The 23,324-nt window shown below is 49.7% G+C and overlaps 1 protein-coding gene across 2 annotated transcripts in view; it reads right to left on the reverse strand.

Moving 5' to 3' along the window:
* Nucleotides 1-23,324, reverse strand: part of LOC144168771 (calpain-5-like) — a 189,319-nt gene that overhangs the window by 154,839 nt on the left and 11,156 nt on the right. For both annotated transcript variants that reach the window (XM_077697737.1, XM_077697736.1), the window contains one exon: nucleotides 21,970-22,175. In XM_077697737.1, the coding sequence (XP_077553863.1) occupies nucleotides 21,970-22,175 (206 nt within the window). The remainder of the gene's footprint in view (nucleotides 1-21,969; nucleotides 22,176-23,324) is intronic.

Genomic DNA, 23,324 nt, shown 5'->3' on the forward strand with positions numbered 1-23,324 from the left:
TGGTGGCAACGAGGAGACGCGCAGGATCGCAAATGTGCTTCCTGGGTCTGAAGGAGGGGCGATCAGGGAAGAAGTTGTGGAAGAGTGGGCAAAAGAGGAGGCCCGACACTCAGGGGAAGGCTCGCAGTGACGCGAATAAGCTGAACATTGCCTGCAGCGAGTTTCGAAAAAGTGGGTGGCAAGCTTTATGAAGCGGAGCAGGTTGAAACTGAGGAGGCGTACCCCTGTTTTCCACAAGCTACCCCTTGCGAAGGACGACCAGAAAGAGGCCTTCACTGAAGGCCCAGCATGCCTTCACACTCGGACAGACACCCGTCTGGCTCGGCATGCCAAGCAAGCGGGCTGCCGCACTCAAAGGAGCATACCCGATTTATGGCGATGTCGTGCTGCACTGCCGACGGCCACAAACTTCCTTCTTTCATTGTGCTTAAATGCAAGATAATGCCTAAAGAGTGAGTGAGTAAACATTTATTTCGGAAAATTGGGTGAGGGTAAAAAGGGTGTTAAAAGAAGACGGGCAAGGGCGGCCATCCTAGTCCGGTAGGCCACGTGCCACGGCCGCTGACCTAGCCCGTTCGACCAGTGCAGCCTGGTCCTTGAGCTGGCCGCTGCGCAGCACGCACTCCCACTGCTCGTAGGTTGGGTGGGTGGGGGTTAAGGGATAGTAGGGCACTGCCACACCAAATGGAGTGTTGTCAATGGGGAGTTGCAGTGTGTGCAGTTTAGGGAGTAGGTGGTTGGGGATATGTGGTGTAGATGTTGGTGGTTATAGTAAGTGTTGGTCTGTAGGCGCCGCCAGATCCGAGCGTCCGCGGTGGGAAGGGAGGGGTGAGGTGGAGGGTAGTAGCGGCGGGACTGACGGTAGTGGGAGAGTATATCGGCGTAGGTGGGGGGTAAAGGCTGGAGGGTAGGAGGGTCTGGGGGTGGTGGGTGGTTCATCCCCTCCGGCAATGCCCGGTAGGTTAAGGTGCGGGCAGTGGCGTGAGCCACCTCATTCCCGGGAAGAGACGAATGCCCTGGGATCCATACGAGACGGATGTCCGGTAGTGTGGGTCGCTGGGTGAGGATGGACAGGGAGAGGTTGGTGATGCGACCCATAGCGTAGCGACGGCAGGCGGATTGGGAATCAGTCAGGATGGTGATGTGCGTAGCAGGCGTGTGTGCAATGGTGAGTGCAATGGCCGCCTCCTCTGCAGTGTCAATAGATGTGGTGCGTATGGTGGCTGTAGTGGTGGTGTTGCCTGTTGAGTGTATGATTGCGATGGCGTGTGCAGGGTGTGTGCTGTATGGGGCGGCGTCTGTGTAGTAGGCGGTGGGGTCTGTGCTATAACGTTTAAGTAGTAGTCGTGTGCGGTGTGAGCGGCGCCCCTTGTTGTAGATGGGGTGCATGTGCTTTGGTATTGGGAGCACTTGGATGGCAGCGCGGGTTGTGGGGGGGAGGGTGCAGAAGGTTTCGGGAGTGGGGTTGGAGGGGTAGCCGAGGCGGGTTAGGAGGTGGCGGCCACTGGAGGTAGCTTGTAGCCGCTGGCGTTGACTTGTAAGGTGTGCTTCAATAAGCTCTGGAACGGTATTATAGATGCCCAGCCGAAGGAGGCGTTCCGTCGAAGTGAAGTTGGGAAGCCCAAGGGCTGCCTTATACGACCTTCGTATTAGTGTGTCGAGTTTGGCGATCTCTTGGGATTTTAGAGCGAGGTATGGGGCGCCATAGACAATGCGGCTTGTGATCATGGATTGCACGATCCGGCAGGTGTCTGCCTCTCGGAGTCCGTGTCGACGGGAGCATACTCGTTGGATGAGGTGAGTCAGTTGGGATACTGTTGTGCGGATTTTGAGGAGAAAGGCTGCCCCCGAGCCAGTGTGATGGTATTGCACGCCGAGGATGCGTAGAGTTCTGACCGTTGGTATGGGCTGGGCGTCGATGGTAACCGTCGGGTCGGGGGTGGGCTGTCGGCGGCGCCCGCTAGTTCTGTCACGTAGTATTAGAAGAGCGGATTTGCTGGGTGAGCAGCAGAGCCCACAGTTCCGTAAGTAGTGCGTGATAGTGTCTGTGGCCTCTTGCAGCCGGTCTTGCTGGTAGCCAGGAGAGCCTTTGCGAATCCAGAGAGTAATGTCATCTGCATAAAATGCATGAGAGACATCTGGTATGGAGGATAGCAGTGGTGGGAGACCTGCCAGGGCAATATTAAAGAGTAGAGGCGATATGACAGAGCCTTGTGGTGTGCCCTGCGCTGACGTGTGAAAGCAGTCACTTTTGTGTGGGCCGATGCTCAGGGTAGCAGTGCGGTTCGAAAGGAACGCTCGGGCATAGTTGTATGTTGCGGCGCCGCATCCGGTGTGTTGGAGCTGAGTTAGAATCGCTGAGTGAGTTACATTATCAAAGGCCCCCTTTATGTCTAGTGCTAGAATGGAGCTTGGGTGGGTCTTGCTCAGTTTGTCGATGACTTCTTCTTTAATTTGGAGGTGTATGTCCTGGGCGGAGAGGTTGGCCCGGAACCCGAACATTGTGTGGGGGAGCTGGGCAGTGCTTTCGAGGTGGGCTGTGAGCCGATGGGTGACCAGGCATTCCAGTAGCTTGCCAATACATGATGTCAGGGCGATGGGCCGAAGATTGTCTAAATTGATCGGCTTGTTGGGTTTTGGGAGAAGGCTGATATCTGCATGGCGCCATTGTGGTGGTAACGTGCCGCGGCTCCAACGGTCATTGTAGTATTTGAGGAGGGTCTCGAGATGTTCGTCGTTGAGATTTCGTAGAAGTTTGTAGGTGACTTGGTCATGTCCGGGTGCGGTATTGCGGGTGAGTTTAGCGAGGGCTTGAAGGAGTTCCGTGCTGGTAAAAGGTGCGTCGAGGTCCGGGTTTTGGGCCCCTTGGTAATCCGGGTGATGGGGTGGCTTGACAGGTGTTGGGAACAGTCGTTGGCGGAGCGTGGAGAGAAGCTGCGCTGGGGGTTTGCGCTGGTTGTGTATCAGACGTGCGATGTCTTGGTTGGTGGCCGTTTTGGAGGGGGATGTGCCCATGAGTTTGCGGAGGATGTGCCAAGCCCGTTTGGTCGTTAGAGCCCCCGCTAGTTGATCACAGAATGAGCGCCAGTTCTGTTGTTGAAGTTCTCTGGCATATTGCTGCGCCGATTCTGTTAATTGAGCGATGCGGCGTTTTAGGTTGCGGTTGTGTCGATTGCGGCGCCAGCGATTCAGGAGGCTTCGTCGTGCTTCCAAGATGTGGTTGAGATGGTTGTCAGCTGCTGGGAGATCCTCTGTTAGGTGGATGGTTCTGGTGTGTCGAGCCTGGGTGTCGATTATGCTTCGTGCCCAACGGTCCAGGTCTTCTGCTGGAGTGGTGTGGGGGAGTGAGTCCACGCGGAAGGCCTCCCAATCTGTTAGCTTGGCCACACCTATGCGGTGTTTGTGATGGGGAGAGGGGATGGAAATTTTTATGATTAGGTGGTCGCTACCCAGGGTGTCTAACTGCGTGGTCCAGGTTGGATTTGCGACGTTGCGAGAAAAAGTGAGGTCGGGAATTGTGTCTCGGGTGACGCTGGTGCCGATACGGGTGGGTTGAGTGAGGTCATTCTGTAATGTGAACTGGTGGTGCTGAATGGCGTTGAGCAGTGCCGTGCCTTTCCGTGTGGCTTGCGGGTATCCCCATGTGATGTGGGGGGCGTTGAAGTCACCTATTACGATGCAGGGGTCCGTTTTGGCATGGCTGCTTGTGACGTTCAGGAGGGCTTCAATGTCGGTGAGGGGTTGCTTCGGGGGGCTATAGACGTTTAGTATATAGATGCTGGGGGTGGTGGGTTGCTGGGGAATGAGTTCGATGAGCACGTGGTCGATAGGAAGCGTGGAGGGTATCACTTGGGCGGTAAGAGTTTGGGATACCAATATGGCCGTACGGGTGTTGGGGGGATTGGTATATGTATCGAATCCTCGAAGGGTGGGGTGGGGGGTGTCGGTTTCTTGCAGTGCAATGATGTCGGCTGGATGTGAGGCGAGATAAAGTTCGAGGGCGGCCTTTTTGTTTCTGAAGGAGCGGCAGTTCCACTGGTATACCGTTAAGGGTGGGCGGGCGGGGGGTCTATTGGCCATCTTGGGTTCGTTGTTTTTTTATTAATGGTGGGTTGTCTGATTGCATTATACTCTCTATATGTCCGATGCGTTCGTTGAGGGAACGGAGAAGGTCCATGGCGCCGGTTATGGAAGTGGTGAGGTTAGCCGTGAGTTGCTCTTGATGCTTTTCTACTTGCGGGATGAGAACAGTCTGGAAACGGCAGTCGATGATTGTGTTCAAGCGTGCGTCGACAATTGCTTCAATTTGGGCGTTTGTAACCTCCTTCGGCTGTGGGGGGGGGAGGGGTGAGGGGGGTGGTTGGGTGCGTTCAAATTCAAGTGCTTCGACACGGGAGAGGAGCTTGGAAATCTGCTCCTGGAATGTGGACATCATTTCATTTAGGTCGGGGGGTTTGTGCGGCTGGGTTAGTTGGGGAGGTGGTAGAGGCGTGGTCGATGGTAATGGGGGGAAATGATCGGTAGGTTTGGTGGTGGTAGTGTAGGGTTGAGCAGCGGGGGAGCGCGTGGCAACAGCAGACCAGCTTACCTGTCGGGATGTATGCGTGTTGGTCTTGCGGGTAGGTGGTTGGGGTAGATAGCGGCGCGGGCAGTCCTTGCTCGCCGTGGCATGTGGGAGAGAACACAGCTGACATTTGGGTGCACACGAGTGGTCTGTGGGTGGGTCAGCGAGACCACAGTCTACACACTTTGAATGTTCTGGGGTTGGGCAGACGTCCGTCCGGTGTCCTACGTCACCACACGCACGGCACACTGGAACAGTTCGTCGGAAAGGGCGGCAGCGGTGCATTACGCTGCCCACCTTCACGTAGAATGGCACGTACTTCGTTTGGAAGGTGAGCAGGGCGGAACTGGTGTGCCCCATGAAGCGAGCGTGCAGAAGAGTCGGGCCGTTTGATTGCAGGTACTCCATGAGGTTAGTGCTTGTTATGGCAGGGTCTAGTCCGTGTACAACTCCGCGACTGGTGCCGGGAGGCGGTTTCATGTAAGTACAGAATTCTAGCTGACGGTTGGCGTACTGAAGGTTTTCAATTTCGCTGAGGGTGATCGCGAGCTCCGGGTCAGCGGTGCTGGCCACCATAACATTGGGCGTAGGTTGCAGGACAGGGTTCGTACAGGCGTCAAAAACAAAAATTCAAGGGTTTTCAAGGACTTTCAAGGACCAGAAAACACATTGTTAAGGTCCACATCTAATGTTTTATCTGGGATTATTTATAACTTTTCCAACACAATGCAAAAATTTTTTATTGCACAATACCTAAGCACATTAGTGCACATCTAGATAGGTGCTAACGGGTTCGTAAATGCTCCCCCAGCTTTATTTTTTTATTTCATGGCTGGTATTTACAGGTTTTTCTTTTTTCTTTGTGTTTTTCTGAGGCTGTTTGATTTCAAAACTTCGTTAATGTTGCCTGCATCTCCTGCTTTGTCAGCAAGAGTATGAGCTGAAATTAAATCGAGCAGTGTTGCTTCAAGGCAGGGTGAACTATGTACACGTCCACCATTTGCACGTAAAGCAAACGCAGATGGAGCGTATGAGGCACAGTAAACAAGCAATCAGCAAGCGTCCACAGACTAGATGCAAGATAGAGAACAGAAGCTGGCTTTTGCTGGATTGTATCGTGATATGGATTGGATTGACAAGTGCCTGCTTCCAATGTTGCCTTGTAATAATGAAAATCCACCAATCTTGTAATTTCATGCAATACACTGAAACTTGATTGTTACAATGTTTCTTTACATTTGTTAACACCTAAAATCCACGACAAACACTTTAAAATTCTGTGAAAAGACAGGGCCATTGATTCTCTCCGGAAAAATCAAGGGTTTTCAAGGACCATGTAAAAATTACAGGACTTTCCAGGCCTTGAAATTGACACTTCTAAATTCAAGGGTTTTCAAGGTTTTCAAGGACCTGTGCGAAGCCTGCAGGAGTATGGTCACTTGCTTGAAAAAGTCCGGGAGAGAGAGGCCACATTTCGTTGCGAGTGCCGACGTAAGGGTTTGGGTGGTGAGTGTGGCTACGTGGAGGCCTTCGCGCGGGCGGTAGACAATCGTGAAGTTGTTGGGAGGTAGGCGGACGGGTGGTTCTCGTACGGCGGGTTTGGTTGTCGGTCTTGCCGGCGGCGAGTTTGGGCGGACGCCGGCGGGCGGCTTGGTTCGGTTGTCGGCGGTTTCCTTGCAGCGCTTGCGAAGTACCGTAATCCAGGGGTTGGTGGATCCGCTCGAGCCCGTCTCGGCAGCGTCCGCGTCCATAGACGCAGCCGGCAGGCTCGGCGGCTGCGGGTGAGCGTTGTCGTCGTCATCCATTGTGCGTCGGTGTCGCTAGGCCTGCACGAGGCCTAGCTTTGCCGGCGAGGTGTCGAAACTGGCGTGGTGAACTAATCGAGTTCCGATGGTCGTACCTGGCTGATGTAGGTATCGATCCGCTCCGAAGGTGGTTGGGCGCTCGATGATGAGTTCGGTTGAAAGCTGGGGCCGAAGATTCACAAATTGTGAGACATTAAACGGGAGCCGAAGTGGAGTGTGAACTACCACGTCCGCCCCCTGGCGGTGAATCTGCCTAAAGAGAAATTCCACCTAAAGTGACCGTTTGAATGAACGAAACGGAGTTTTTCACATAAGAGACGGTCATCGAATGGTTCCGCCTCATCTGGCTCCGGTGCCCAGGCAAGCCCCCTAAAGCCAAAAAGCTTGCTGGTGCTGGATTCATTCTGTCGGCACATCACGGGACGCATGAAGAGAGCAATGGCTAACACTAGGTGTCACGTGGCCATTATCCCAGGCGGTTGGACTCCTGTTTGCCAGTTTTCGGCGTTGCTCTAAGCAGGGCATTCACGAGTCGGATGGCGGCACCGTACCACGATTGGATGCAGTAGACAGTGAACCCCACACCGAGGGGGCCTGTGAACCGTGTGCACTGTGCAGCCCTGTAACACCCTGGGTGTGCAAAACGCGGTACGGCCAGCCTCACAGCATGGTGCGCGAAGCTTGTTGTGAAGGGCGCCGCAATGACAGTGGCACCATGAACACTGTCGGGGCAAGCGTACAAGATACAGTGTAGACCATTTATAGTGTGGGATTGGATATAGCACGGGTTTTTGTGACCACCGGTTCACCTCCCATACAACTCAATGCATAAGCATACCACTTAAAACGCAGTTGGCCAAAGCACAATGCCGTTTATAGTGTGGTTTTTCGGTGCCTCTGCTGATGTACCGGCGCAGCTGAGGCATCATTTTGGGGTAGCAAAAGAAAAAGTAAGGATGACGCAGCGCGCACCCCTTGCTCTCCTTTAACTTCGACACACAAGAACCTCCCCATCTGTGCGCGGCAAGTTGTTACCATGAACCGCATGGTCAGTTTTCGCACACGATTCGTGCACGTAGGCGTTGCGCGTGCGTTTTTTTTTTCCCTTTCTCACGCTCGTGTCAACGATTTTGCGCTAGCGGTGGCTTCTTCACGTTGTAGTGGGAGAAGCCAGACAACTTCACAAATGGGGAGGCACACATCTGATGGCGGGAGATCCGAAGCGCTCCGAGCAGCCGGCTGGCCGCGCCAGGGATGTTTAGGTTTACCATTGCGGTATTTTTTGATGGGCGTTTCCACAAGCTCCCCTTTCCGCCCCGATTATGAGCTCTTTTCTTGCACGAGCACCTTCGCTTGTGCATCATGCGGCATTTCAGCAATCAGTTAGAAGCGGTCGCTGGAGCTGTCTTCACGGCCACTGCTGACGCCATGTTGCCGTCTCTTAACATGCTGATCTTAACCACACCAGTTGGATCCACGCCGGCGTCGCCGCGCCTGCGGAGTGCACTGCACGTTTACGCGAGAAGAAATCACTCGATACAGTTCAGTGCAGATAAACCACCGCCCTTTCCCTTTCCGAACATCTGCAGATAGCAAGTCGCGCGAAGCTGAAGATTTCCACGACCAATACGTCGTGCTGATAAGCAGCCGCCTTCGGCATCGTGAACACAAGGTGGGGTAAAAAAAAATCCCGCTGGCGTTCTTATCACATTGCCACGACGTCTGTTCATAGGCGCTAAAAACGCAGCCATGGTCCTTCAAAACAAACACAACGGAAGTTAAAGCTGCGATTGTCCTTTGCAAGATCGTGCTGCAGCAGCTGATGTGAAAAAAATATATATATAATAATTTATTTATTGATACTGTAACCCTCACTTGAGGGTCATTACAGGGAGGAATACAAACAAAACAAAAAAACAATACACAATGACAAAACAGACATTATGTTTCGTGCTGCCGGTAGTACAATTCTAGCGAACACTCAAACGCTTTGACATTTGAACTAGTAACAGCGTACTCTGGAAGTCTATTCCACACTTCTATGCTATAAGGAAAAAAAGAATTCTTAAAGCCATCTAGACGCGCCCAATAAGGCCTGAATGGGTGACTATGGTTCAACCATAGTCACCCATTATATAAATAAAAAAATAAAGAACATGCCTGTTTTTAAGTGCTGTGCATTTGAATGAGGATAAATACAGGTTGACCTGAGAGGTAGGTTGTGATGTGGTTGGTTTCTAGCATGTTTTGGTTATAGTGTGGTACTGCTTGTAGTGCAGGTTTTTGCTGATCCCGCGACATACGTTATAAGCGGTCTACACTGAATGTCCAATAAATGCTAGGGGTGTGCGAATATTCGAAACTTCGAATATTCGATTCGAATTTTTTGGTATTCGATTCGATTCGAACGACATTTTTATGGTTCGAAATATTCGAACCACCCAAAACTAAAAAAAAATAAATTCAGAGCGTGTCTCAGCAGCAAAGTCGCGAAGCATATACACGGCGAACGGTACGTGCTTTCGCAGACTGTATCGGTGTTGTTTTCTGCTCGCGAAAACGCTCTGCGCATGCCCAACGCGCGCTGACACCGCCGGGAAACCACCCCCACGCTGTGCGCGGCGCGGCCGGCGGCGTCAACATGGCGTCGGCTCCAGTCGCGAAGTGGCGCGGGCTCTCGAGCGACCGTTTCTAACCGCTCTTTAAAATGCGGCTCAAGGGAGACACGAAGTTGCTTGTGCGGTAAAGGAGCTGATAATGCATGCGAAAACGGTACTATAAAACATCATCCGCCCCGCTAGAAAGCGCCCGTAAAATATTTGCCGGGATGCTAAGCCTAACCATCTCCGGCGGAGCCAAGCCGGCTGTCTCGATCTCATCGCAAGTAGTCGGGCTCCTCCATTCTGCCGCGCGCGTCGTGCGTCATTTTCTAACCGAGGTAGGCGCTACCGCGGGCGCGAAATCGTCGATGCGGGCGTGAAAATACAGCGCTCGTAGAGCCGAGGCGAGCGAATCGCGTGCAAAAACGCACCATGCGGTTCACGCTCGACTGTTGCGGCGTGTAGTGAGCTTGCGCACAGCGAGTGAGGAGACGAGCGCGAAGCTTTATGTGCTCCAGAAAGGACTGCTTTGCGACATGGGGGTTAAAAAAAGCAGAAAAAAATCACGAATTTCTTCACGCGAAAGTAAGAGAAGAAATAAACGAAAACTTTTTTTCAGCGCTCAATTTTTTGGTCTGTGTTGGTTCATACAAATTTCGGATGATACGAATATTTTTCGCGGTCCCGCAAGATTAGTGTCATCGAGATTTTACTGTATCAGCGCGCGGCAATGTGCACGGGCTCGGGCATGCCAGCCACTAGTGTCTCAAGTGAGCGGCTGCTTTCGGTATCTGGTGGAGTCGTGACGAGCAGGAGGTTGTCACTGCTCCCCGAACATGTCGAGCAGTTAACATTTAAGTGAGTGCAGACCTTAACCTGTTGAGTGCAATGGTATTGTGTAATTTCTAATTTTGCTTTGTATGATTTGTTGTGCAATAAAGTTGCAGTTTTTGTGTCTCTAGATGGTGAAAACTTTAATTTTACAAAAAACAATAAGTATTCGTATTCGAAAAATATTCGAAAAATATTCGATTCGATTCGAACTTTGTTTTTATTATTCGAATTCGCTTCAAAATTAAAAAATTGATCTTCGCACACCCCTAATAAATGCATTTTCTTTTTCTTGATTAGGATGTTTAACGCGCCAACACTACACAGGCGATGAGGCGCACCGTACTGGAGGGCTCCAGATTAATTTTGACCCCCTGGGGATCTACAACGAGAGCGAAATCTCGAACACTCGGCAGTTCCACTTTCCGCCTCCATCGAAAAAGCGCCCACCACGGCCAAGAATTGCACCCATGTCCTTGATGAGCTCAGCAGCACAATGCCTTGGCCCATTTTCTTTTTCTCATCAATGCAGCCCATGTCTTTTTTTAACATGTTTATAGGTACATATGCATACCCTTTCTTTCACGAAGCGGGGTCTAAGCTCTAGGAGTCAACTTACTGTACTTTCTGGAGCATAAGACACCATCCTTTTCCCAAATTTTTTGGTCGTGCGTCTTATACTGAAGTGCAACTTATATGCCTTTTTTTTAACCTTTCTTTCACTTTCCAACCGTAGGCAACATTGAATGTTGCTTAAACGTTGCTCAAACAGCTACAAGTTTTTCTTCTCTTTTTCAATTGTAAAGCGACGGCGGCAACAGATAGGCCGTTGGAATCGACGATGAACAGTTGAAGCCGGCACAATACAATTGCGACCGCCGAGCAAAGAAGGCAATTGCAAAAAAAATTATTGTAAATATGTAATATCCATTATGTTTGCCCATGTTACGAAGCTTAGAACAAATAAATTTCAAATGTTTGGAAAATAATATTTTTCTGGCCCTTCAAATTATTTTCAATTCAATCCCTGGCTGAAGCTGACGTTGATGGAGCCGCTGCACTTGCGAGGCTACGGGTTCCGGCTTGGTAGAATCCAAGTCGATGTCAAGCTGAGATGAGCCCTTCTCTGCCTCGCCCCGTCCCCATATCTGCTTTGTCTGGTTCGTGTCACCATGCCACCCTGAGAATCGCAGAGGAGCTACACAGCAAAGTTTAAACTTACAGCGGCTGAGTATGCACTTGAAAATGGGAACTGTGCCGATGATGCTTCAGTAGCAGTGAAAAAATGGTGCATGATTGGCGGAGGTCGCATGAGAAGCTACGTGCCATGAAAAGAGCGAAAGCCGACTGAGGAATGGAAGCCCGGTGGCTTGCATGGCTATTGGAGCAACATGCTGAAGGCAGGGGTTGCCTACGGTTCAGTTGCACCTCAAAGCACAAAGGTGGGCTGAAGAAATCGAGGCTGCTAGTTTTGCCAGTGGACCTTCTCGGTGCTTCAGATTTGTGAGGCGAGTGCTGGACCATCACAGCGGCCACCACTGTTTGCCAGAAGCTGCCGGAAGACTTTGCAGAAGTGTTGGGGAACTTCAAGGTGTTCCTGAAGAAACAAGTGGACGAAAATTTGACCTCCGAAGATCACACTGTCAGCACGGACGAAATTCCGCTTACTTTGGACATTCCAGCGGGAAGAACTGCTGTGCAAAAGGGCGACATGTTGGTGACACTGCGAACAACAGGGCATGAAAAGTCGCATTTTATGGCCGTCCTGGCTGGCTGTGCAGACGGGACGAAACTGCCACCACTGCTGATATTGAGGCAGAAAACACTGCCGAAGGACAGCTTCCCTTCAGGCGTCATTGTCCAGGCAAATGAGACAGCGTGGACGGAGGAAAAAAATGATGCCCGCTTGGCTTGACAGATGTTTTTCCAGACGACCGGATGGTTTTTTCGTCTTTGTGCTCGTCATGGACAGCATGCATCGCACATTACCGACGCAACACTGAAGAAAGTAACGGCTGTCAACTGCACGCCTGGTGTGACCAAGATTCTACAGCCTTTCGATGTTGCCGTCAACCGCAGCTTCATGGCAACTGGGCACATGAGGCCCGCTACGTTGGGCGAGGTGGCCAGGTGGGTCGACAAAGCACGGACTGCAGCCTCGGTAGACAGTCTAGCCTAACTGCAGGGTTTCCAAAAGCTGGCCTTGTCGCTTCTGCGCCTGCTAGCGACTACAACAGCAGTGACTTGGAAGGTGGTGACAGCGTTCCTGCAACCCTGCCTGCTGAAGTGGCCGGACTCTTGGACAGCGCATTGGAGGACGAGGCCTTTGATGGGTTTGAATGATGCCCGGTAAGTTACCTTTTTCATGGCTGACAAGTATTCATTAAACTTTTAATTTAATGAGACTCAGCGCCTGTCCAGTGGTTAGTCTTCTGTCTGTCCCGTCCTTCGCGCTGTGATTAAGTATGAAATTTTTAATTTCATAACCTGTGGCACTTGGACGGAAGCGTTAGAGAATTTTCTTGATTCAGAATGCGTAAGTACATCGCACCTCAAGGTAAGCGCATGCCTAATAATGATTTAATTGTGTTTACCACACGAAAGACAGGTGCGGCTTATACTAAGGTGCGAATTATATACCAACTGTTTCGTTAAAACATGCCTGAATTGGGGTGTGCATCTTATACAAAGGTGCGACCTATAATCCAAAAAAGTACAATATACGCGGCAATATACCAAAGGCATGATTTTTGTCTGCACATGTAATGTTGCGACTTCCCTAAAGCCTGAATTGATTGTACTTGCAGAGGAGCATGAATGGAGTATAGTATCCCTATACGCCTCGAGCTTCGCGATCGCTGCGCCGCCCGCCGCCGCTTCTCTGCAGCATTTACGGGACGAGCGCTGCATGGCTGACAGGGGATCACGCAGTAATTTGGTTTTCTTTCACTTCCTTTTGCAGGGGTGAGACAGCTGAATCAGACTTGGGAGCAGTTTTTGGAGCAGCGAAACCTCGATTTTGGAACAGAAGAACCTTGATTTGGAGCAGAAGAATGATATCTATTATGTCACCTTAGGAGCCTAAAAAATCCAATTTTTGGAAACTCAGGGAGAAAAATTGCACGTTTTAATAAGTTTTGAATGTATGTAACACTTAAACAGCCTTTCAGTAACACTTAAACAGCCTTTCAATAAAGTTTTATCTGCCAGAGTATCATCAGGTACGAACTGCACTACCTTTCTACAAACCATTTTTAAATTTAAAGACACTATGCATAGATAGCGTGGAGCGCCGTTGAGAATATCGAATTGAAAAACTAAGCAATTGTAAGGCACTTTTATTATTATGTGAATGCTGAAATTATTGTTTTTGTAATCCCACACTGAGCTTTACGCACAAGTGTACAGCCACGGCAAAAGTTTAGCCACCTCCCTCTTGGCATGACATTTCACTTCAGATAGATGACCATTATTACTGGCGTGCAATAATAGCCCGTCCCGCCATAGAGTTTCTTACAATATAACTAGAGGGGAAACTGGCGCTGCGATCGTACGCCTCAATGGGCGTGATGGGTAATTGTGGATTCGGATTGGCGCTTGATGGCTCCTGAAACTTACTATGGATTGCAGGCAGTTTCGTTTTCGTTTTGGATTTGCATGAACGCATTTGCCCAGGCGGGGTGTTGGGAGGAGTGATCAAAATACGTTTCTCCTTGAACTGCATGCCTCGCGTGCACTGACGCCGCCCTGAGTGGAATGTTTACAACCAGAGTTGCGAATTGGGTGGGTTATCAATGCATTGCCGCACAGCGAGCACGAAAACACCAATGACGGCGCTCTGTGCGGCGAAGTTGTCTGCTAATTAGGAGTTGCGGCGCTCTCATTCGGCACAGCAATGTATTGTCGAAGCTGACGACGGCTGCGAATCGCTTGGAACAGCCAAACCTTCCGTGCGAACGCCGGCTCCTACTGCGTAGAACAGCAGCACCGGCGGCTGATAGGAACGCAGCTTGATGTATGTCACTATATAACTTCTCAAAAGGTAATCGGTTTCTTTTTTCTTATGAGCATAAAAATTATCTTACTATTACAAACCACCAGCGCCGAAACTTTTACAAGTAGTTTTTAAAAAAAGTCCGCGTCCTGCTGTAGTTGGCGAAAAATGGCAAACCTGCTCCACAAACCTTCTCGACTCCGCGTCTGCTTTTTATTTAAACGCGCCGTTTTATTTCGTACGAAACCAGTTTTTCGTCACTAACTTTTTTGTTCGCCATGTAATTTGTAAACGGAGAACCGGGCAGTAAGAGCTTTTTTGTCAAAAAACACAATTTGCGCAGCCATAAGCCCGTTTCGATCCTACGCAATCCGGTTCCAAAACTACCCATCATTCCCATTGAAGCGTAAGCGCCGCTGCCATGTTCGCGTTGACACTAGCGCCAGTTTCCCCTCTAGTTATTTGTATGAAACTCTATGCGTCCCGCTATCGGACACTGCTTGGACATTTTGCGGCGATGTCGCCTGAGCCGCCACTTCTGCAGTGTAGAGCGTCCCATTCCTGTTGCTCGCAAGCTCGCTGTCAAAGGCAGCAATAAAAGCATTTATACCACTGCAATGAATCCGAAATTTCACTTCAAGCACGCACCGTGCCTCACGCCCAAGGCCGAAACACGGCGAATTCGCGGCCACCACGTTGTTTTCTATGAACTTCCGTCCTTCAAATCGCGCAGCTTCCCGCACCAGATCAAACGACTAAATGTAAACCCAGCCACCCCCACAATCAAAACCACAGTAGAAATCGGTGGAGAGCACTTTGCCTGAACCTTGAGCGATCACTTCACACAGCAGCCATGTTTTCCAATCTTCACCACACCAAAATGGCGGCGCCCAGTGATGTCGTTCCGGAGATATGGCACTCTGAAAGTAGCCGTTTTTTCATCAACATGCAAAAGTACTTTGTCGCCTCAGTGCACATAAGTATTTTTTCTACACAACTTTGCAATGGTTTCCGATGGGACAACTTTAAAAACTCACAGAATATCATATGTGCAACCCGACACTGTGACTTTCGAAAAAACTATCTCGAGGACCATGTTATGCGCGTTTTTTTATTGAATTTTCTTATTTTTATTTATTATTTATTGAATTAAACCTTTACAAACAGCATCACCTTGGTGGTGCTGGAAAAGTATGCTGTCAGTAAGCATTTTTCCCCACTGAAACTGACAGGAGTATTAAAATCCTTGGCACTCAGACTGTTTTGGAGCAGTTTGGCGCAATTTTTGCAATTTATGAGCTTTTGGAGCAGCCCAGTGCAGGAGAACAAATTTGTATCAAAACTGCGTAATATGCGCAGCTGTCTCACCCCTGCTTTTGCCTACCGTGCCCTTAACAACTTATTATGGTGACCTCTGTAAGCAAATAGTACATGTAGGGAACTTTAGAAAAAAGCTGCATCTTGGTAGGGTGCTCGAACGCCAACAAGAGCAATCCGGGAATGTGGTTTTGGTGATTCTGGGCCACTCTTGCGAGTGTCGCTGACAGGAGCAGGATGCCACCACTGTCACCTCCGAATACAGTCAAACCACGATGTAACGAAGTTGGTGAAATTCGCTATTCTCTTCGTCGCATAGAAATTCACAGTTAATTAAAATTAACTGTTAACCCCGTGAAGCGGTTCCTGCAAGCAAAAACGTGGCACGCATACACGGCTGCCGCACTGTTTCTGTTTCTGTCGGAGCTTAATCATCTACGCGTGCATAAGCGTGAACCGCATGGAGCGCTTTCTGCACGCAAAAAAGCGCCCCGCAAACCAGACCCACGCTGACGCAGCCGCGCAGGAGACCATCTGCGCTGTGCAGGTGGCTGCTCCCAACTGCTCGCTGAAACGCTACACGAGGGGCAAATGAAGTTGTTCATGCGGGCAAGAGGCAAGAACCTGATAATGTTGGCAAAATTTGCACTGTAAAACAGCATCCGCGCCGCTTAGAAATGCGCCCATCAAATATCCTCCGCCGTCTGTGCTCCGCCGCTGCCTGTGAGCAATCACGGACGATCTGTGAAAAAACGCGCGTGCAATGCTCATGAAGACCCACAAATGCTTTGCCGCGCACTTGCCGGAATGATAGAAACCAACAAGCATGAGTGAACTCGGACGAAGGACAAGGCGGCGGCCTTTTTCAGTTTCTTGTAGGTAAGGAGCTCGCTCATGGAGTCCGTGTGTCGCTGCATCTGCGGCTTTGGGTGGCCTGTGTGGCCATTCGCGCTTTATTGTTTCAATGCTTGCTTCTCCCAAAATGCACTTCTACAACCCAAATTTCCTGCCTCCATGAAACCTCATTACATTGAAATTTCGGCAAACGGGGCTTCGTTACACAGAGGGTGAAAATACATGGTGTGCATACACTTGAACTTAAAAGATATTATGTGGTCCATTACATTAAGGCTTTTGTAACATTGAAGTTCATTACATCGAGGTTTGACTGTACATCAAGCACAAGTAAAATCTATCGTCACCTCGTTTAAATACTGGCACAGTGAGAGGTTCATTTCATTTTGCAGTGCGGACAACGAACGCAGCTTTGTTTAGTATATATACCGCATTTACCCGCGTAATGAACCCACTCGTGAAATGAAACCTCACCTCACTTTTCTTTTTGAGAATTTACTTTTTTGTCGTCACATGACACTGAATGAAAAATGCAGCGGGAATATGTTTTCATCTCAGCATGGTTGCTGATGATGTAGACGATCGCAGTAACTTGATAAACGCAGAAATGCTAAAAATGCTTCCAACAAAAAGGAATCTCAACAGTAGCCGGAGTTGTACTTCCATTGCGCAAAAAAGTAACGAAGACTGGGGAGAGATGACACAAGACAGAGCGCTCTGTCTCGTGTCGTCTCTCCCCAGTCTTCGTTACTTTTTTGCGCAATGGAAGTACAGCATGGATTACCAACTTGCCCAAACCTACAACTTACTAAGTAGCCGGAGACGTGAGCGCGAATGCCGCGCCTCACAATTTAAAAATTGCACGCTTGCAGAGCGCCACCTGCTGAACGCAAACCTTCTTGTGCCATAGAAACGTTGCAGCATGTGAACAAAGCACAAAACGTACTCTGCACTCTTTCCCTGCTTTTTGCTGTAACGGCTGGTTTTGGCAGCGTGCGAACAAAACCCTAAACGAACTCCGCACTCCTCTGCTCTTGCTATTCCGTGACGTCGCCGTTACGCTCCGTGCTTTTGTTGTTTATTTTATTTGTACATACTGCCAATCCAATGAGGATTATCGCAGAAGGGCAATACAGTCAAATACATACATCAGTTTGTCAAACAAAAGAAACTGCATTGAGCATTGTAACGGAACACACTTTAGTTGTTTAAACCAGGGTATGCAGAATGCGAACAGTGGGCGAGCTATGTTGCGACCTTTTCTTGTGCTCCTGGTGTGCTCCGTAAGGAGGGCCAGTAAATGAGCAACATTTTAAACTGACGGTGGTGGAGCATGTGCTGATGCACATGGAAACCGCACGGCTGGGCCCCGTTGGGCCACCGCACGGCTTCAGCATTGGCCCCGTGTGTGCACGCTACGTGTTCAACCGAGAGGTTTTTGGTGGGCCCCAAGAGGGGAAGTTTCCCGGTGGGCCTTGGCCGACAACGAATGTGAGGCCACAAGCGACTTCAGTGCGGAGAACAGCTCCATACGACCACCAGGTTGGGAATGAAAAAGAAATTTGATTTCGTAATTACCCACGTGTTTTCACGAAAATGGTAAGGCTCTGACAGCACCTCTCAACTTTACTGTATGAATTTAAACAACAGCGCAAAAGACAAGGACTAGGAAAGAAGCACAGAGTTCTGCGCTTGTCTGTGCTTCTTTCCTAGTCCTTGTCTTTTGCGCTGTTGTTTAAATTCAGAATGAACCAACTGGCCCCAGTCGAGACGCTAATTTACTGTATGAAATTACAACTTTTAAAAATCGCTTGCAATTTTTTCCCACATAATGAGCCCTCCCCCCCAATTCATGCTGAATTTTTTGGAAAAAAAGTAGGTTTATTACGCGAGTAAATCGTAGAAAAATATGTTTCGGGGATGCGATTACCCAATACGTGACAATAAAGTGATCCTTTTATGGGAATATAAACCACGCGAAAAGGTTAGGCATATTCCAAAACTGTGCGTCATTAAATGTGTTCGCATTCACGCCTTCTAGCAAGAACCAAGGTAAGTTAATGGAACCACTGAAGAATGAATGGTCTTCAAGTCCAAAAGACACAGCATAGAATGGAAAAAGGAATGGAATGAAAAAACCCAGTCTAGCATCGGAAATACTAAAGATGCTCATCTAAACTTAAGCCAGGCAGGACTCACCAGACCAACTAGATGCGAAATGTACTGATATTTCGCAAGACATCGGGGTTAAGCCGAGCTTAACTATCGTTGTGCACAAAAGCAGAGCAAAATCAAGGAATGGCCGTTTTGGTGGTCACACGCACAAGCTGGGTGTTCATTTTCTTTCTGTTTTGCAACTCCAACAAACGGTTGATCACTCGGTGGAAGCATTTTTTGAAGAATACAGGGTTGGCGGTTTACAAGCGGTAATCGGCGTAGTCGGAAGAGTGATGAGGCCCTCTGATTTCAGTTTGTGCTAGATTCTGCAGGCTCCCTTTGTCTTATGTTTCGAAGAAGTGCTTAGTCGTGGATGCGGATTACTCTCTAAGCCCGTCTCAACACTGCTTGCGGAGCTTAACTATCGTTGTGTACAAAAGCGGAGCGAAATCAAGGAATGGCCGTTTTGGTGGTCACACGCACAAGCTGGGTGTTCATTTTCTTTCTGTTTTGCAACTCCAACAAACGGTTGATCACTCGGTGGAAGCATTTTTTGAAGAATACAGGGTAGGCGGTTTACAAGCGGTAATCGGCGTAGTCGGAAGAGTGATGAGGCCCTCTGATTTCAGTTTGTGCTAGATTCTGCAGGCTCCCTTTGTCTTATGTTTCGAAGAAGTGCTTAGTCGTGGATGCGGATTACTCTCTAAGCCCGTCTCAACACTGCTTGCGGAGGGGATACATGTAGCAAATGAACGTTTGCGTGCGCTTAGTTCGCGACAAGAAGACCCAGCATTAAATTTTTTGTCGTGAGCTGATTCCCAAGTATAATTCTGCACTACCCTCTTAGAATGTTCAGGAAATTTATGCCACACTGGCTTGTACCGGGTAGGGATCAATACATCACGTACGATACTGGCAAGCGTAACTGGTATGAGTGCTCCGCTAGACTTTGTAAGCACACAAAAACCGATTTACATTTCAAGCCAGTGGAATTACAATCATCTCCATGCATCTGCCAATTTCACCACGCTGGCACTTATAGACCAAGTGTACCCCGCTAAGGTTGCGTTGGAAACATTTACACTCTCGCAATTACACCACATTTGTGAACAGAGCGATTGCTCCAGATAAACATGAATTTACAACGCATACAAACAGCGAGTCTCCGTCGTGGACGTGCCGCAAAAGCAGTGGCGACAGTGGGGGGCAGGCCGGGCCCTCCCGCGAATACTTTCGAAACGAGCCGCAAGAGGGATTTCAGGGGCAGTGCTTGAGGCGTATACTGGTGCGTAAAAACAGAGACTGAGCTAACAGGAGTGTCGAGTTTGGCGATACAAAAAGAAAACGGCAGGCAGAGAGCACTGGTGCGCTAATTCTTCCTTGTTAGTAATACAGTAAAATCTCGATGATACGAATCTCGCGGGACCGCGAAAAATATTCATATCATCCAAAATTCGTATGAACCAATACAGACCAAAAAATGTAGCGCTGAAAAAAGTTTTCGAGTATTTCTTTTCTTACTTTCGCCTGAAGAAATTGGTGATTTTCTTCTGCATTTTTTTACCCCCATGTCGCAAAGCAGTCCTTTCTGGAGCGCGTAACGCTTCGCACTCGTCACCTCATTCGCGGTGCCCAAGCTCGCTACATGCCGCAAGTCAAGTGTGAACCGCATGGTGCGTTTTTGCACGCGATTCGCAAACCTCGGCTTTGCGTGCACTGTATTTTCACGCTTGTATCGACGATTTCGCGCCCGCGGTAGCTCCTACCTCAACCAGAAAATGACGCACGACGCACGCGGCAGGATGGAGGAGCCTGACGACTTGCGAAGCGCTCGAGACAGCCGGCTTAGCTCCTCCGGAGATGGTTAGGCTTAGCACACTGGCAGATATTTCATGGGCGCTTTCACTAGCGCCGTGGACGATGTTTTATAGTACCGTTTTCGCATGCATAATCAGCTCCTTTACCGCACAAGCAACTTAGCGTCTGCCTTGAGCGGCATTTTAAAGAGCGGTCGCTCGAGCGGCCTCGCCACTTTGCGGCCGCAGCCGGCCACGCCGCGAGAAGCGTGCGGGGTTTCGCGGCGGTGTCAGCAAGCAGAAAACAACAGCCCGGCCGTTTTTAGAGAAAGAGCGACAAAAAGGGGAGAGAGAGCCGTCACTTGCTCGTTCGGCAGTCGGGCCCCTCGCCGGCTTGTTCGTATCATCCGCCGGGCCACGCAGGTCCGTTCGGAACTGCCAAAATTTTAAATGCGAATGCATTTCTTAGTCGGGGGTTGCCGTGCTCCGTCGGCGTGCGCCCGCAGGTGTTATCTCTCCGCGCTCCTCCCGCCCCTAGCAGCAGCTGTGGCGCGCCTAGCAACCGGAGCAGGTGGTAGCTTGGGCGGGAGTAGCGGAGGGCAAGGGGAGAGGAGGAGCGCACTCGGGCGTGTGAGGGCGCTCGCATCGCGGAGCTTGGGCGGAGTAGCGGAGAGTGAGTAGAGAGGAGGAGCGCACTCGGGCATGTGAGGGCGCTCGCATCGCGGAGCTCGGCGGGCTCTCTCTCCTCTCCGCGTACCCTCTCTCCGCTCGCTGCGCTCGGAATCTATATAATGCAGTGGAGCACGCGCCTGGCGCCTTGATAGCGATGGAAGTCGGTGAAGTCATTAAGTACGCCATTAATAATAATTACTCGCACCGCACTCATCGGTGCACCCAATGCATTCGCATTTCCGCACGATCCCCTTCGGGGAGGTGGGGGGATTTTTTTTCCCATTGCTAACAATGCGATTTCGCCGGGCCTTTCAGAAATTCGTATCATCCCGAAATTCGTATCACCCAGAATCGTATCATTGAGATTCCACTGTATTTTAAAACGGTGTCTGACACAGCATACAAATTGCAATGCCTCAAGGCATAGCAATGAGTACGGTTTGTCAGAGACTACTGGCCCAGTTTGCTTCCTTTGCACACTGTGTCTCTCAGCTGGATATGTGATACCCGTGCTACATGAGCGTTTCAAAGGCCTTCGAGTCGAATGTCACTTGACTCAAATGACACCTTTGAGCTGCTACACGACACTTTTCAAAGGCATTTAGTTAAAATGGCATTTGCGTCAAAGGAGCGCGACAACTGACCTTTGACAGTCTCAAAGGCCTTTGAAACACGAACGGTCGTACCCTCTGGCTCAGTTTCTGCAAGCAGTAATAAAAAAATCAATTATTTACGAGTAAAACTTTGTGTTTGAAGGGCAAGATCTTCATAATTTATCACTTGTTCACTTGTTCTCGTTCTCCTTCACACGCTCTACGATTACGCGGTAACTTGGTACTCTTAACGCCGGCAGTGCAAAAAAAGACAAAAAGAAACTGGCTGCCTTAAGCATACCTTGTGCGCGCTTGTAGATAGTTATCAATTTGATCTCTAACAATTGCTTTTTTGCCCATTTTAACTGTAAAATTAAATTTTCGCCAGGACCAAAACATGGCAGCAGTGGCGACACCAAAACATGGCGGGCGCACGCGGAAACTTTCAACTGCCTTTGAGAATGGTCGTGTAGATGGACAGAACTCCTTCCAGTTCGAACGACATTTGAAATTTCGAAGGTTATTCGACTGAAATGTTTTTCCAAACGCTCGTGTAGCACAAGTATGTGACATGGCCCTTAAATCTCTTCACTAAAGTCCCTTCAACTAACTATTCACCAGTGATAGCAGATTACTGATCCCAATCTTGTTTGGCGTGCCTCCCACACCTTTGAAGTTTAACGGACGGGTTCGCTCTGCTCTCGTAATTTCAGCGCACCGCCGGGGAGCTTGGTAAAAGGCCCGAGGCAGAACACGCCGTCCCAGGGCAGGGCCTGCACACTCACTTGGCGTAGGCCTTCTCCAGGAGCGGGGCCCAGAAGTGGGAGCCGGTGCGCGAGCGGCAGCCGTACAGCAGGCCCTTCTCCGTGAGGGGCAGCCGGTCGTCCACCAGCACCTCCACCCAGGCGCCCAGCAGCCAGAAGCAGAAGCGGAACACGCCCGGGTGGGGGGTCCCCTCCCGCCACTCCTGCTGCTGGTGGTCCGGAAACACCTGCACCCACCACCCCTTCCTGCCGTCACAGCCCAGGGGCTGTTGAGATCAGTCCCATCGCATTCTCGCTTTGTTGCTATCTCGTTCTCGTCTTTTTCACATTTACCAAGTGGGTGGGAAAAAAATGCAAAACCAATAAGAATATTTTGGCGATGTTCTGACATCGAAACACCCCCTCCCCGAATGGCATGACCCTTGCCACTGGCATAAGCAGGGGTGAAAGTGGACCTGAGCCTTTTGGAGCAGCTTTGGAGCATCAAAAGGCAGGTTTTGGAGCACAGTGCAAGTCTGTTTGGGAGCAGATTTCTCGGCCCTAACCAATCAGTTTCATTTTTTTCATTCCCGGTAAACACAAAAACAACAAAATATCGAATGGTTTTTACTCAACATCTGCTAACGAACCGATCACAATTTCAAAAAATAAAAAAAAAACTCCCCGCAATTACTAAAAAAACAACAACAGATGAGCAATGCTTTCAGGAAATGACAAGTAAATGTTAAAAGGGCCCCTGAGATGGCTTTCAAAGTGGTTCTGTTTGTCACTAGTCTACTCTCTGGCTCTTGTAAGTAGGCACATTCTCTCATGCTAACAAAAGCTCCGACAAGACAGGACTATTTGCTGCCTCGGCGACCTGCCATAGCGTAGTAGTCCGAGGCGAATCGCGCATTTCATGGCTGCCCGCCTGAATTCAGTGGCATGTCTGCGATTTTTGAGGGCACCGTTGTTACCATGGTTACCTCAGCATGGACAATGACGCTCCCTTTTCTTTCCGTGCTATCTTCCCGGTCCTTACAGACATTGAGCAGGAGGTACACCGTCATTTACTTGTACACCGTCATAGGAGGTACACCGTCAAATACTTGCGACGTGACATGATGAGACCGTGTGTGCAAAGAAAACAGACCTTTCAACAGCGACAGAAACGTGCCGCTCAGTTGTGATCTCAACGCGCGCACTGCACGCATTGCCTGGTAAATGAATGACTAGGTGAGAATGGCGAGCGGATTACTTTGCCACCCATGCTTCAAGTGCCGCAAGTGCTGGTACAATCTGCAGTTTGGCTCAAGCAGTGCCTATTTCCCCTCCAAGTTTTTTTTTTTTTATATATATATATTTATGCCCTGATTTGATAAGGATCACTAGTACTC

The sequence above is a fragment of the Haemaphysalis longicornis genome, unplaced genomic scaffold (genome assembly GCF_048455015.1).
Source record: "Haemaphysalis longicornis isolate Haplotype H1 unplaced genomic scaffold, Haemaphysalis longicornis Haplotype H1 scaffold_2, whole genome shotgun sequence".
NCBI lineage: Eukaryota > Metazoa > Arthropoda > Arachnida > Ixodida > Ixodidae > Haemaphysalis > Haemaphysalis longicornis.